We start from the raw sequence: 15,993 nt of genomic DNA, 5'->3' as shown, positions 1-15,993 counted from the left end.
TATACCCTGCTTTTTGCCCCTGACAGTTTACAGATAAACTTAAGAATTATGGGTTTTCTTCCTGAGCATGACGACAATAAGCTCAGGGCAAGCTATTTGGGGGCATCCGCGGGCATCGGGTTAGCCATTGCGAGAAACGGGATGCTGGACTAAGATTGGTCTGATCCAAAAAGGCTCTCGTCATTGCGCTCTCGACGTGCTCTGAAAGCTTCAGTTTCAGAGAGATAAAGGGCTTTGGTCTTCCTTCGCCTTCTTCTGCGAAGTAGGTTTCTTCTGAGCTCTCCATCCCTTCCCCCTCGAGGCTTCCCGGCGTCTCCGTCGAGGGGACGGAGGCAGCCCGGGTTGCTCTCCTGCTTGAGGCGGGGCAGCACAGCAGCAGCAGCAGCAGAGCGGAGGGGCGGCTCTTCCTGCTCGCGCTCCGCCTCCCTCCCTCGGCGCCTCCCTCGCCCCGTCAAGAAGCCAGGCGTGCCCAACCCGCGCCAGCGCAACGCAGTCACTCCAGGGCCACCAGCAGCGCCGGCGGGAAGCCACCTCGAGCTCCCTCGCACACACGCACACACGTCCTTCGGCGGCCTGGGAGTTTGCTCGGGAGCCTCTTCGCCCCTTTCACTCGGCCGCGGCTGCTGGTGCTTTGCCGGGAGGGTCGTCTCCTCCTCTTCCTCCACCTCCGGAGCCGTGCTGGGATAACGTCGCCGTGTGCTTTGTGCGCGCGCCTTCGGCTGCCGCGCAAGGATATTTTTTTGGGGGGGGTGTCCGCAAGCGGAGGCGCCTTTTGGACGGAGCGGATCTTCTTGGGCCAGGTGAGGGACCTCGAGCGAGGCCGCCGGGCGCGGCGCGGGAAACACAAGCCGGGAGACGGAGGGAGGGAGAGCGAGGGAACCTGGGCTCGGGGAGGCTGGCGCGCGCTTCTCTGGGCTGGAGGGAGGCGCCTTCGAGCAGGCGGGCTCAGGTAACTGGCGACGGGGCGCAGGTGGGCGAGAGAGAATTGGCGGTGGGGGTGCAGAGAGAAGACGGAGAGCGCCGTGCCATTTCACCCAGCCTTTCTGGCCAGGGATTTGCCGTGCTCTATGGGCCAGAGGCGCTACTCGGCGTTTGTGGTGGAAGAGCATCTCGCCAAGCCGGATACGGGTCGTCTTCTGCTCCGTGTGTTCTCTCTCTCTCTCTCTCTCTCTCTCTCTCTCTCTCTCTCTCTCTCTCTCTCTCTCTCTCTCTCTCTCGGTGGTCGTTTTCCTTTTTGTGTGGCTTGCAGCGCGGGCTCTCGTCGTAGGGATGCCGGGCACATCCCGGCGGAGCGAGGGAGCAGGCGTTGCTTTGCTTAGCGAGTAACAGGTCTTTCCGCTTTCCCGGAAGCTGCTTTGGAGTTCTTTCTGAACTGGGCTCTTGGGATTTCGGCCATCAGTTCTGCCTTGAAAAGGCTTGTGCTGGTGGGAAATAACTGCTTCGGAATCAAAGGCGAAATTCTCCCCGGCCCGGCAAAGCAGTTGTTTTGGCCTTATCTCGGTTCTGCTGGAGCAGCTCTTCTAAAAATGCGTTGGTGTAATTTATTTTTGTTTGGATTTGTGAATGGGGTCCGTGAACTAGAATAATTCAGATCTAACTTTGCAAGTCAGTTGATCTCCATGTGATTAGAAGAAAGAGAAGAGGCGTATATAAGATGAATGATAGGAGTTTGAAAAACAAACTTTTTAAAAAAACCCACTTTTAGTGTGTTCTTGTTGCTCACTCCGGTAAATATTAAGTCTGGTAAATATTTGGGCTGTTAAGATCAAGTATTTGTAGTTTGATCACTATTCCTTTTTTTCATAAAGTGTTGCATGCAGAAGGCTTTTACCGCATTAAGTCTTCATTTCCGATACAGTATAAATGAATCTTGTAATGCTATTGATCCACGTGCTAATGGCACTTAATGGATGTTTCTTTGGATATGAGCAGGATCAGAGAAGGGAATTGTTGTCCTTAAAAATTATGTCTGTATGTGTCGTCCCCCCACCCCAAACAGCTAAATGTCTCGCTTCATTTTTGTGTACCTTTTGTGAGAGTGAATAGGTTATTTGTGTGGCATAGTCACATTAATAATGGTTCACTGTTGATTAGGCTTTTAAACTTTCTTGTAAGAAATTAACTTGTTTATAATGTTGCATTGAAAAGGACAAGGGGATAAAATCATTAGTGATCTTTTATAGTTAGTATTTTTAGTATTTTAACGTTTTGGTTACTAAATGTTGATCATGAATGCATTAACTGCTTCTGGCAATCACCTACACATAAGTAAGTTTTTAGTTACCTGCTAGCTTGACCATGTGTTTATAAGGCAAATGGAAAAGTAAGGCCTAGTTTTATCCACAAAAAGCATATGCCTCAAGACTTGTTTTTTGGTATACTATGATTTGCTAGAGAGTAACAACAAGCAACAGGCTGTTTATCTCTTCACCTATTCCCCTTCCCCCTTTATAAATAATGTACCCAGAAGATATACCTATGCATACTTGTACAATTGAGCACCACGTGTTACATATGGCTTTTCTTAAACATGCTACAATCATGGCAGTATGTATGTAACTGAAACTTCTCCAGAAAATGAATGAATGCAGGAAAATCTTGCTTAAACATCAGTAACATTTATTTATATTTTACTGGAAGAAATATCAGCTAATTAGTTGGGCAAGGGCTCTTTATATTCGTCGTTTATGTAGAAGATGCTTATTTACAGGAACCCATTTGGCTCAGGAGATTTTGGTCAATAATACCCAGTTTTAATATGAAATGCAGTTGTAGCCAGTGCTGAACCTCAGGAAACTAGCCTCTGCCTCCATAAACAAAGCTGTTTGAAAAGAAAGCTTCTCTTGAAGCTAAGAAAGCATTGCTTGTTGGAATTTGATTTTTGAAAGAACTGTGTCAGTGGAGCTATCAGAAAAAGATGTATTTTCGACTAGGAGGAGAGAGAGCCCATGAATGTTTGAAAACACAGAGACCAGGAGTTCACCCAGTATAATTAATATATAAAGTATTTCATACTTACCACATAAATTCTTTCAAGTTTAAATAGCTCATTATATAAACCTGAGGTTTTAAAATTCTGTATCAATACAGATACAGTAGTGTCACTTGTAGTTGTCTGCTCATATGTATTGTATCAATACAATACATATGAGCAGACAACTACAAGTGACACTAAATTAAAATGGATTTCCACTTTAATGGTCAGGGATTTTAAAGACTTAACATAAGGGAGAAGAAGCTGGGCCATGTTCTTACCTTTTCATGCCAGGTGTGGAATTCTTAAGGGGAAAAAACCCTACATTAAAATTAACAGCATTTTGATCTTTTGGCTGATAACCTCCTTACGCAAAGTACATGAGGTGGATACACAGATGCATTCCTGGAAACTGATAACCAGTCTGAAAGATAAGGGTTAAACCAACTCTGTGCCAAAGCATTACTATAAAACATTTGTGTTCAATTGTGACGAACTGAACAACGCCCCATAAGCTTGCTTTTATAGCCTTCTCTTTGATCCTCTCTTGTTGAGTTAATGTACTCAGGTCTTATCACAGTTCCATCAACAGTAGTTTTAAGAGTTTTAGTCAGAGACCTCACATTATACTGTTCCTGGCACTATTAAATATAAAGTACGTTATCATTTCCCCTCACTGTAGTGCAGTTTGCTCTTGGTCTCCTTAAATCCTTTATCCCAACAATAATCAAATAGTATGTGCATCAGTTATGTGTGGGAGCTGAATAAAGAAGTGAATTGGAATGAAGTCTTGTTAAAACATGATGTAGGCAATTGCCGCCCCGCCCCCCAGTTTAGAACAGGGCTTGCACAGTGTCACTTTATTTCCTAGGTTTTTAAACACAGAATTACTATGTCATTGTATATCTAGTTATCCTAGGTCTGTGGGCTTTGCAGTAAGTGGTGCTGTCCAGCATGTTGCCTGCAGAGCACGGAAGACTCTGGGTTGTTCTTTGTTAAGCCCAGCAATAGAGGTATTTTTTTAAAAAAATAATGAAAGTTAAGGTGTTAAAAAAAAACCTTTATCGTTCTGCACAAACAAACCCAGAGCTCTTCAGAACTCCACAGGAGTGTTCTACAAAAGCATCATGATTTAAAACCTGTATTGGAGTGGCCTATCAGAGGACACAGGCAAGGTCTGTAAGATCTATTGAAGGGCACCAGAAACTAGGCCCTATGTGAAACTGCAGAGTTTTTAAAACTTTAGAATCAAGAATACACATGACTCAACCACTTCTTAACTGTTTTAAGGTAAGAAAGAGCAAGAGAAACCCCTGCTCTGCTTTCATAAGAGATTATGGAAGAAAATGAATGCCTTTTACTTTCTTCACAAAAAGCCCCCGGATCTATTTGTCTGCAATTTGGCAAGCTTAATCCACTCTGGAGGAGCTCCTGTACCTGTAAATCTCATCCACTTTGGCTAAAATGAGAAAAGTTTAAAGCTATTTTTAGGTTCTCCATTATAGTGAATGGGGAAATAGAGGTGATATCTACAGTGGTGTGTACAGTTTGCCTGTGGAAACCCCTAGTAACATATATTTATGGTGTGAAAAGTTGATCATTAGGTAGTGCTGGGGAAGAACAGCCCAAGGGCAAGGCTCACATTTTCTCTAGAGTCTAGAGCCAAAAGTGGTGTTGTCTGTTGCACAGACAACACCACTGCCCAAGGCTGAGCTTGAAACATGGGTAGTTAGTCAGGGCGGCCTACTTACATTTAGTAGGACTAAGAATTAATGGATTCTAATAAGAATTGGCTCTGGTTTTATTTCACTTCAGGCCTGTAGGTTGTATAGGGTTGTATAGGCCTGATTGGATAATTGGAGCAAGTGAGTACAAAATTGGTGTTTGAGTTGGTAGGAAACTAGAGTGTACCTTTTCTAAGGCTAACAAAAATATGGAACTAGGTCTGATAAAATATATCTGTTCTAAAGTAATTGTTTTAATGAAGAGTGATGACCCTAAGGACACTTATATGGAAGTAAATTCCACTAATAGCTGGGAGATTCTCTAACCAAATGGATGTGATTAGGATGAGGTGTTGCTTGCTGTGTCATTACTCTCTAACAATTCTTTAGTTTTCAAATGACTATCAGTATTAAGTTCCAACAATATTCTTTTTATATGATCTCATACTGTGAACAAAAAAAGGAGGGGAGATTTTAGAAAGAATTGAAAAAAGTATTAAAACCTTTTTTCTTGTTTGATTTATGTGTACGCTTACTTTTATGGATTTTTGGGAAAGCTCACTTAAGGCCATGCATACTTAAGTATTCAGCTGTTCATGATGAGTGGATGATGAATAATACCATCTTTAGATATCAATAGCATTTTATAGTGTTTCAGTAATAATTTATAATTCAGACAGTCTATACTTTTGCCAGAAGCTGAAGCGAGTCATTCTGCATACAGAGAGGTTTCATCAATAGAAATGAAGTAGAGCAAAAATGAAATACTGTGTTCACAACAATCTTGTGACATAGGTTTGGCTGAGATGCTGTTGACTTAACCAAGACCACCCATTGTGTTCATGAATCTAGCGTGGCTAGAACGTTTTTAAATGATAACTCTTGATTTGCTCCTCCTATGTTCTCCCTTCTGAATGAAGGAAATTGGTGACATTCGTGTATGACCTTTGTAAACTGCAGCAGATAGAATGTTCATGCATGAGCCAAAAGCATTCCCTCCCCCCCCCCGTCAACAAATAGCTCTCATATATATTTTATTTTCTCATTTTAGATGAGTGACTTTGGAATCAAGAACATGGATCAGGTAGCACCTGTGTGCAATGCATATAGAGGACTGCTCAAGGTGAGTTGTGAAAAACAAACATTTTCAGTAACACTTTAATTTTGCATGCATGAAACTATTTTTACATGCTATAAATAATATACTTCTATTCCAGCTAAAAACTAACATTTTCAGTAACAGTCCAGTGAAGACTATTAGTTTAATTCGATGTTGTGTCATTTGCATATAGGCTTTCTATATTTGAAAAGAGAATAACAGAAACTGTTTTCTTATTTGCTATGCAATTTGAAAGCCAAATCCTGCCACGTGATCTCACCAAGACAGGTGTATAAAATAAATGCACGGTTGAGATAGCCAAAAGCTTAATGTGCTGGTGTCAAGTAGCATTTTTATGTACAGTTGATTGCATTTACACCCTAATTGTCCTGTGGTTTAAAAATTCAAAGTCCCCTATGAGAAGTGCTTTGTCTGCTGTTTTGGCTTACTGTGACATCAACAACTTATGTCTCTTTAAAAATTCCACTATTGATTTCTTTCAATACTGCCTGACATTCAATCCTTTGAGGGAATTGGAGACAGAATAATTTAGCAAAATGAAGCTATGTCTTAATTTAGCAATAAACTGTTCAAGGTTGTATTTTTACTTAGTTAAGACAAAAGAATATAAATGTAGGCCTTATGGAAGATGCTTGCTAACCTTTTCTTGGCTGGTAGGCCAGTCACAAACAATATTGAAGGCATATTGGTTGACTTACGTTGGCCTTCTGGGCACAGTTCCAACATTGTACAACTGTTCCTCATTTGTTCAGGATTTTTATGTGTCTATGCTTTTAACGTGCTCGTTGTGCTGTTTAGTTTCATATTCAAAACATTTTTTTTCAGTACAGCATGCCTTTTACTCACTCTTAATTCTGCTGCATTTTTTCCAGTGACTCAGTACAAGGGTCACTTGTTTACACAAAACACAGGAGTTTCCAGATTATGTTGAAAGTGTTGACTCAGATCTTTTATCAGTTAACATTGAAAGAATTTATGTTGTTAGAAGGCTAGACAGCTGGCTTATTATTAATCATTTCATTTGTACAGCAACTTGCTCAAGTTAAGTTCTTAAAGCTGAATTTTCTTATTGGAGTAATGTCTATTTGAACAGTTTCTTTGTGCTAGACTGAATCACATTGACTAAATAAGTGTTGGGCTAAAACCAGCCAATAGAGGCACACATCTGAGAGATGTACTTTGTGCTGGCTTTTCCATCCTGTGATACCCTTTTTTGAATTTAAAAGGTGAAATCAGTAGCAATGTATTAGAGAAGTTACCCAAAACTGGCACCCAAACTTCATAGATATGCTGCTCCCCTGACCATTTGAATACAAATATATTAATAAAAGCAGTAGAAAGCCAAACACATTGTTCTTGGAAGTCTATCTTAACACCTCAACAAGCTAACCATTTTAATGATGTGAAAACATTTCAGTGAATGGCTGTGTTTGTGAGTTAATGGGTGAAAAAAAATAGTGGAATGTATCAAATCTTTTATTTTAGACTTGCTTTACAATGGCTGCTACAAAGATGGTAGTGTTGTATTCTCGTGTGTGTGTGTGTGTGTGTGTGTGTGTGTGTGAGAGAGAGAGATTTTTGTTTTATCAAATAGGTGCTTATACATATTATACACAATTATACAAGAAAGGTTAGTGTGCAGTTTCTGTATATCAGTATGCAGTTAGTGTGCATTTCATAAAACTCTTCTGGTGAATAGCTTCATAAAAAGGAAGTTACTTAGGAAAGCAAATAATTATAAAACCTCAAACCTCAGATTACTGTTCAGATTTCATGTGCGTCTCCCATTGTTTTCTAGATTCTAGACCATACCTATTCCCCCCTTAATAGAATTTATAGTGCTAGGTAGTCATTCAAATGCAAACAGTGCTTCATAAAATAAAGCAAATCCTTTAAAATAATACCTAAATCTTTGTTAATTCAAATTTCAGATTGTGCTTTTAAAATGTTGCAAGGATATGCTCCATGACATGAATCTGAAGATGCTTTTGTAGCTTCCTATTTGAACTACTGCTACAGTTTTTAGTAAATCAGGAAATCCAGCGTCAATCCTTCGTATGTACTTAGTCAGTTTCAAGGGAAATGATACTGACTAAGAAATGGCTGCTTAACATAGAATGGAGCTGTTAAGATTCCTGGAACAATGAGTTACATAACCATATCACACTTGTTCTATAAACTTGTGCGTGTACTAAAATATCCAAACTGAACTTCTTGTATTTTCTTTTTCAGCGGCAGCCTGCATTTGATAGCTTTGAAGGTGCAAATTCTTTGTTTACTGGATACTTTCCCTCATTAAATGAAGATCAGACAGTCCAGGAAGTGCCAACAGGCCTTGATTCTATTTCTTATGGTAAATACCAGTTTAATAAATGTAACACCTCTGTCATGCTAGTTAATAGAATTGAATACTCTAAACAGGATGTGGTCCAAAGTCACCTGTATGTAGAATTAGAGAAGGCACAATCTGTGGGCATCTCCTCTTATTCATAATGGAATAGCGTTGAAGCAAAGTCATTGCTCATGTGTAGCTCATATTAATTTGAGTATAGTGGAACCTTGACTTACATATACCTCGTCTCGCTGACTATCCAAGTTGCATCCACGGCAAACCCAGAAGTAAACACCGGGTTTGCCGCGATTTCCACGCGCTACCGCCAAATGCACACACACGGCGCCTCTTCTAGCACACTGTTTCGACCAGCGGACAGACCTCCAGAACAGATTATGTCTGTAAGTAGAGGTTCCACTGTAGTGCTTATGCAGGAAATGTCTTGGTAGAGTTGGGCAGAGGTATACCCCTCGTAACATAAATTTAAAATTCTCAGTCCAGATTGTGCATATGGCTCCATTAGCTTGAGGAGCAAAGTACGAAGATGTGCATAGTTTTTGGAATTAATGGTGAAGCCATTACAAGTAAAGGAGCACTGTGATTGCTTTCTTGGTCCTAGGCTTGAAACTGATCAGGATGCAAAGTTCATTTAGTTCTTCTGGTAATGAAAGTAGTATTTTACTCTGAAAGTCACACTGGCAGTAGCCTTATCAGTAAATGAATTCAGATAGTTCGTCAGAGCCCCAGTTGCAGCAACACTGTTCTTGCCATAATAGTGCTGTACACCTGACGGAATAGTCAATAGAACATAGATAAGTGAAGTATTGTGGTTTTGAAATGATTATAACTCCGTATACCAAAGGCAAACTCTTTCTTACAAAAAGCGAGTTAAAATCATTGATAGCAATGCTGGTGATCCTGTCCTGAAGGAATGCAGAGCTAAATAACAAGTTCAGAATAATTACTATGTTTATGCAAACAATTCTAAACATGGTTACTTTATGTTCTTTTCTAGTGTTGAAATGTTGCTAGTCTCTTCTAATGTTATGTCACTGGCAACTTCTGTAAAGAATACAGCTGGGTCCAAAATCTATATTAATAACAAAGCATTGCTGCAGTTGAGAAAGAAGAAACTTAAACATTTCCCCCCTTTCCCTTTTCTAAAGTATTGCAACTCTTCTGCCTTTCAGAATCAAACAGCTGTGAATTGCCTCTCTTAACCCCATGCAGTAAGGCTGTGATGAGTCAGGCCTTAAAAGCAACTTTCAGTGGTTTCACAAAGGAACAGCGCAGACTGGGTATTCCAAATAGTAAGTGCTTTATTTCTAATGCAAAAGACTACACTGATTAGCCTTAGAAAGGTAGTTTTATTATAATACCAGTAAACAAAATGAGAGTTTCTGAATGCTTGCAAATGATCTTTTGAGGATTGTAGCCTGAGCTTGGTGTAGGTTTAGTTTACTGGATGCTTCTCAAAAGAATATGTGAAGAAGTGTTAGTAAAAGAGGCAGCAGCCAGTAGGCATAAGTATGTGTCCTGCAGAGAGTTTCTTTAATGTTAATTTGTTTGTCTTGCTCCTTGCAGATCCGTGGTTATGGTCACATCATCAGGTCTGCCAGTGGCTTATCTGGGCCACCAATGAATTTAGTTTGGTAAATGTGAACTTTGAGAGGTTTGCCATGGATGGGCAAGAGTTGTGCAGACTGGGAAAGGAGCGCTTCTTGGAATTGGCACCTGATTATGTGGGTGATATTCTCTGGGAACATCTGGATCAAATGATAAAAGGTAAATAAGTCTAACCAGAGTAGTAGCATGACAAGTTTTGTTTGGGGGCAGTGGATGGTAAACTTGCAAAAGTAAATGCTAATCCTTTTGTTAAGTGTTATACAAATATCACATGTTGCCTTTTAACAGATGAAAGCAAATTCCCCTGTCCAAAATGTATAAACAAATACTTTTTCTATTTCCAGACAGTGAAGAAAAGCCACAAGATCAGTATATGGAAAACGCCCATCTCACTTCATCCATGCACTGGGTCAACAACAACACATTAGGTAAGTATCTTTAATTAGGCTAATTACAGCAGTTAAGGAAAGCTGGAAAGACTGAATTTCCTTTTGATGTCAGTAGATATCCAATTTCATACCTGTGCTGTACAGAGTATACACCCTGGATGAAATTGCATATGCATATTCAGCAATATACAGAAAGTTGCTTTATATACCTTTTACTTTCAGAAGGGTAAGGGAGGTAGTCAGGTTATTGGGGGGGGTATGTTTTTTTGCCAGGAACTGGTGATAAATGGAATGGATATGCTTTAAAATGCTGATCTGTTAGGACTAGAAACTTAAAGGAAAACCCCCAATATATTTGCCTGGGGAGAGGTGAGAAGGTTATAGGTGCAAGGGGAGATTGAGTTGACTAATTGTCATGTTTGGCATTTGACATTGTGCTAACAAATGTTAGGGCCATACATGTATTGCTCTACTTGACATCTGATACTGTTCTAGGGGAGTCTGCAATGAGTATTATAAAAACAAATGTTCATTTCCCCTCCAGGTATTAACATAGAACAAGCACAGTATTGTGCTCAAGTACCCAGCTATCCAAAAGCCCTCGGCTATCCAAAATCCAGCCTTTTGGATGACTTATGTCAGACATCTGTTGGACCAAATGTAGTTAACCTAAAACAAGAATATCAGATGTTTCCTAAAGCACAGTTAGAAACTGTCAATGTGAACTACTGCTCCATGAACCAGGACTTCGCAAGAAACAACTTGAACTTGATGTTGGATAACTCTGGTAAGATTGCACTTCCCTATGCGTATGATCCCTTGTTGTTTATAATGCTTACAGTGTAGAAGATTCCAAGAAATAAACATTAATATAATACAGTTCCTAACATGTGCTCTAGCAATTATGTATTTAAAAAACCCAAGCTTATTGTTTCTGAGTTAGCAACCCAACTTACCTCTTTATTACTCAGCCACAAATCATTATTTTGAGATGCTGAGAATTCGTAGTGCCTTTTGATAGGTCAACGGAGTACAGTACAATTTGTCAAAGAAAAAAGAAAAAAACCTGTCTTGTTAAGCTGTTGGCAACTAAGCTATAAATTTCATAAGCTTCCTTAATTATTTCTGTGCTGCCCTTCACCTGAAGACCACAGGGCGATTTACAATATATAAACAAAAATGCATACCATAGTAACAAAGAAAAGGGGCCTCGTGATGATTGCAGGGGCCGGGTTGTTTCATATGAGGAGAAGCGGGCCTTGAGGTATTGCAGTCACTTTCAAGTGATCTTCTGATCTACTAAGTAAAACCCTTGGATTCAAAGTAGTATTCTTACTGACCACAACTGGGCAAAATTGAAGGACTTAAACATAATCTGAATTACGATGGATTGCAACCTCTGTAATTTGAGTTCTTAACTGGTGGAGTGGGGGCAGACTAACTGTTAAAAAGAAGAGCGATGAAACTAAGCTGCATTCTCATTGGCTTGCTGCACTGAATTAAGGACTCTGCTAGACTGGCAAAGGAAAATGCGATTGATATGCGATGTAACATTGTGCCACCTGTTTTCCCTGTTTAAATTTACAACGCATTTAACTGAAACGCTTCTTTGATGTGTCTCGATCCAGCCTAAGATTGCAGTTAAAAAAAAAATTATTAACCGGCCAATCAAATCACATCACATAAATTCCGAATTACAAAGCCGAATTTTAAATTTTGTTGAGGGAACCCATATTTCAAGATCCGAAGGGGGATTCTGATCATCTTCTTGCCACTGCGTTAATGTCCAAATCAGTCCAAATAAAGTTCATAATTCTATCCAGTCTTATCTTGCTGTTTCCACATCTAAGATTGCAGTTTTGAGCCTGTATTCTCAGCCTCATCCATTCAAACCCGGGTGTTTCTATCATTTCCATTTTTTCAGCTGCGATACTAATACAAAGAAAAACTTGAGTGAACCCAAACTTGTGACTTTTCCACACTTTCAGGTAAACCTAAAGAGCATGACTCAAGTGACAGTGGCACAGAAAGTTATGAAGGCTCAGATTCATTGCTGCAGTCTTGGAACAGCCAGTCCTCGTTGGTGGATGTCCAGCGTGTGCCATCTTATGAGAGTTTTGATGATGACTGCAGCCAGTCCTTGTGTCTGAACAAACCCACAATGTCCTTTAAAGACTACATTCAAGAAAGGAGTGACCCTGTGGAGCAAGGGAAACCAGTTATACCAGCAGCAATTCTAGCTGGGTTTACAGGCAAGTACTACAATATTTTCCTTGACCTTTTTTGTTTTTTGCCTCTGGGGCTTTTCTGCCCCTTCACCGATTGCATAATGCCCCATGAGGGTGCGTTTTTATTTAGGTGAAATGACAACAGAGGTAGCCATTACAAATGTAACTAGAGCAATTTCAGACTACCGTCAAAATAAAGATTAATTAAAGCCACTATTTGTACACTTTTCTGTGTGTATGAAAGCTAAATGAAAGCAGAATTCAACAATTCTTTTGTGCCCAGTGCAAGTTCTTTTCTGAATTCCATCTTTCAGATGAAATTCAATTGTTGGGGTGGATTTTAGAGTGAAACATAAGGGGTACTACAAAGTGTAGCCAACAGTTTAGAGGGCAGGAAGCTTCCTTCAGTTTGTTGCCATGAATTTTTTAAGATTGTGAATCCAGATCTACTGTAAGAAAATCCTGTTAACTACAGGTGTATATTTCATTTTTTTCTGAATCAACTTCTGGTGTCAGGTTTACCTTTACCCAGGAAGACTTTAATTATATTAAACAATTATGCTAAAATCCTGAGTGCTAGTCTCTTTAACACATTAATTTATGTATGACAGTATACAATAATTTTATCTTATCTTGGTATTAACAGGTAGTGGACCAATACAATTGTGGCAGTTCCTTTTAGAGCTTCTAACTGACAAATCGTGTCAGTCATTCATTAGCTGGACTGGAGATGGATGGGAGTTTAAATTAACAGATCCAGATGAGGTTAGTAGTTCAGTTGTCATGAATAGAAATTGTTTGGCGCCTACTCTTAGGTGGAGCTATGAGGAAGGACAGCCTGTACTCTGCACCTTAATAAAAGCAGTATTAACTAGATGTATAAAACTTGTTTCCCATGTATAGTTTGTTGGCCAGCTTTTTTTGTTTTTTAAAGACATACGGTAACTCTGAACAGGAATATATATATATGAGAGAGAGAGAGAATGAATGAATTCTATTAGGTATCAAGTGGTTGCTTCATGATTTGAATTCTTTCAGTTAGAAAAATACTGCAGGAAGTTAATTTGTTGAAGCTTTTCACTTCAGATATACTCATAATTCTTATAATTCGAGCGTGACTTGGAAGTATTTCATTATTTAAAACCTCCCTTTTTTTGCAACTCTCTAGATGCCCTAGATGTCTTTAGCTATTCATTAAGCTTTTAAGGATTAGGCATTTCATTCCACCTTTCCCTTTTGAACTTGTTGTTCCTAGTATGCTCCAGTTAACTTGGCCTTGTAGAAGTGCTAGTGATTAAAGAACATGGCATTTGGAATAAATGACTCCATTCCTAAAATCCAGATTTTCAGTGGTTGCCTTGAATGTTAATAACTCTTACCACATTTTTCTCCTTTAAGGTCGCACGGCGATGGGGCAGAAGGAAAAACAAGCCCAAAATGAACTATGAGAAGCTGAGCCGTGGCCTCCGCTATTACTATGACAAGAACATCATACACAAGACTTCAGGGAAGCGCTATGTATACCGTTTTGTATGTGACCTACATAACCTGTTGGGCTATACAGCAGAGGAGCTGCATGCAATGCTAGGAGTGCAGCCAGACACAGAAGACTGAGCGTTGCAATTTTCTGTAGCATTGATGGAAGGATGCAACAACGCATGAACTGTGAACTGGGACCTCCTGCATCAGTCATTAGTTTTACCTTCTGGCTGTTTGGAGTGGGGCACTGTAAAAGACCTTAAAAGAAGTGATTTTGTGAACCAGGTGAAGTCAAAGGAAAGAGAAATGGCCGTATTTGGGGGCACCATGGCTTCAGATCTTGATGTGTCCAACCTTTTGAGCAACAACGAGTGAGGTCAACACAGTTCCCAGCTGTAACTTGGAAGATACGAAAGTACTCCAGGGTTTAGAGTTCTGGTTATTTATGCCACCGTATAATTAAGGGTGTTACCCATACCAAAGGCTGATAGCCACCAGAATTTCTAGCTTGAACAAACCCTAAAATAACAACCTTGCAGATGTTTTATGTCATGACGTGTGATTTAAGAGAGGGAAGGTTAGGCATCCTTTATTTAAGTCAGGGTACTGAGTTGAATTTGCATTGGGCGTTCTTGCCAAAGCAGTGCATGTGCCCTCCGCAAATAAACTGTAGTCTCAGAGCCAGGTGGAGCAGTGGCAGAGAGTCCTCACAAAGAGGGAGGAAATATGTACCATTTCAAAGTCTGTTATTTGTGTTTGTGTGTATATAAGCACGTTCATAATGGTTTTCTGGCAATTTAATGCTCCTATTTAACATATTGTATATTGTAATTTAAGCATCTGAAAGAGCAGGAAAGTAAAGGTTTCATTTCAGAACAGCAGCACTTAAGCATCCTGGAACAAGTATTTAATCTACTGAAGGAGTTGATAAATCACATAGGCACATGCTGAGTGCCTTTTTTGCTCAAGGAGAATAATTCATGGCTGGCAGAAAAACACTTTGAGCATTTTTTTTGAAAGAGACTAATAATATAGCCTGGGGCATAAGCCCAATTTGCCTTTTATTCTGACTGAAATTGAAAATGTTAATATTGTTTTCAAATATATTTATTAATGGCATATCTCTTTTATGCATGTCCTTTTGGAAACAATTTATATGTATAGTCCTTATTTCTTTTCTTCAGTTGGCCATTCCCCAACCTTTGCCCTCACCCTTCATGAACTATCCTGATTAAAATATGAATTCTATTTTTGGAAATAATTCTGACTCCTTTTCAGCAGTTAGGAGAAAGATATATGTAGCAGCTATTTTTACTGCCAAAAACAAAAACACTTCACTGGAAAAAATGGTTTGTAAATGAAAAATATTGTAAAAGAAATGTATTTTTTATCTTGAGATTGATGTAAATTTAAATGTACAGTCTGATGTTTAAAATGTTATTAAAACCTCTTGAACGAATATTAACAGTTGTGTTTATACGCTTATGAATTCTTAACAGTAATTTTGAAACTTACCAGCAATTCAATAAGTACATATCTAAGTGTCTAATAAGTCCTGGGGGTTGACACAGGGGGCAAGTCTCTCCATCATATCAGTGCCCATCAAGATTTGAATGCAAATGTATTGCAGAGAAGCAGCTCCATCTCCTGCAAGGTTGACAGTCTTTCAGCAGAAGCAATAAATACCTATATGCATACATTACTTAGCTAGATCTCATGTCTCTCTCAAATTGAATGTTGTGAATTGTGTACGTGCCAACAAGACATGCTCCCGAAGAACACAATAGCTGATAAAACTGCATATACTCTGTAGTGCTTGCCTTCAATGGTGGAACATTTCAACTTCTTGATTTGGACTCCAAAAACCACACACACCCTGGAGTGGTTTTCTAATTAGTATGGGGTTTTTAAAATACTGTGAAATTCTGCTGTGAGTCATGTAAAACAGGCCCAAATGGAGGCATTTGCTATAAATGTACATGCAAACACAGCTGGAAAATATTTGGGATCTTTTCTGTGTGTGCAAATACAATCCTGTTTACAGATGCATCCAATATCTCTACTTCCCACAAGAAGAGCTTTCCAACACTCCCTCTTCAAGGGTGACTTTAAGGGATAACT

The 15,993-nt window shown here is 39.6% G+C and overlaps 1 protein-coding gene across 3 annotated transcripts in view; it reads left to right on the top strand.

Annotated features, from left to right (window-relative positions):
- ETS2 (ETS proto-oncogene 2, transcription factor) overlaps positions 1-15,331 on the top strand; it is a gene marked incomplete at its 5' end in the record, with an annotated part of 328,432 nt that extends 313,101 nt beyond the window's left edge. Inside the window, 10 exons of one of the 3 annotated variants that reach the window (XM_081908754.1) lie at positions 474-800; positions 5,750-5,821; positions 8,051-8,171; positions 9,341-9,460; positions 9,735-9,935; positions 10,121-10,204; positions 10,710-10,952; positions 12,154-12,421; positions 13,044-13,158; positions 13,792-15,331. In XM_081908754.1, the coding sequence (XP_081764880.1) occupies positions 5,750-5,821; positions 8,051-8,171; positions 9,341-9,460; positions 9,735-9,935; positions 10,121-10,204; positions 10,710-10,952; positions 12,154-12,421; positions 13,044-13,158; positions 13,792-14,007 (1,440 nt within the window). In that variant the 3' untranslated portion in view covers positions 14,008-15,331. Of the gene's footprint in view, positions 1-473; positions 801-5,749; positions 5,822-8,050; positions 8,172-9,340; positions 9,461-9,734; positions 9,936-10,120; positions 10,205-10,709; positions 10,953-12,153; positions 12,422-13,039; positions 13,159-13,791 lie in introns of those variants that run through there. The other 2 variants (XM_081908753.1, XM_081908752.1) reach the window with 2 other exon arrangements.
- Between the last annotated feature and the right edge of the window lie 662 nt (positions 15,332-15,993).

The sequence above is a fragment of the Podarcis melisellensis genome (genome assembly GCF_964234715.1).
Source record: "Podarcis melisellensis genome assembly, chromosome: 4".
NCBI classification, from domain to species: Eukaryota; Metazoa; Chordata; class Lepidosauria; order Squamata; family Lacertidae; genus Podarcis; species Podarcis melisellensis.
The sequence above is the reverse complement of the archived record's forward strand: the minus strand, read 5'-3'. Positions and strand labels throughout refer to the sequence as shown.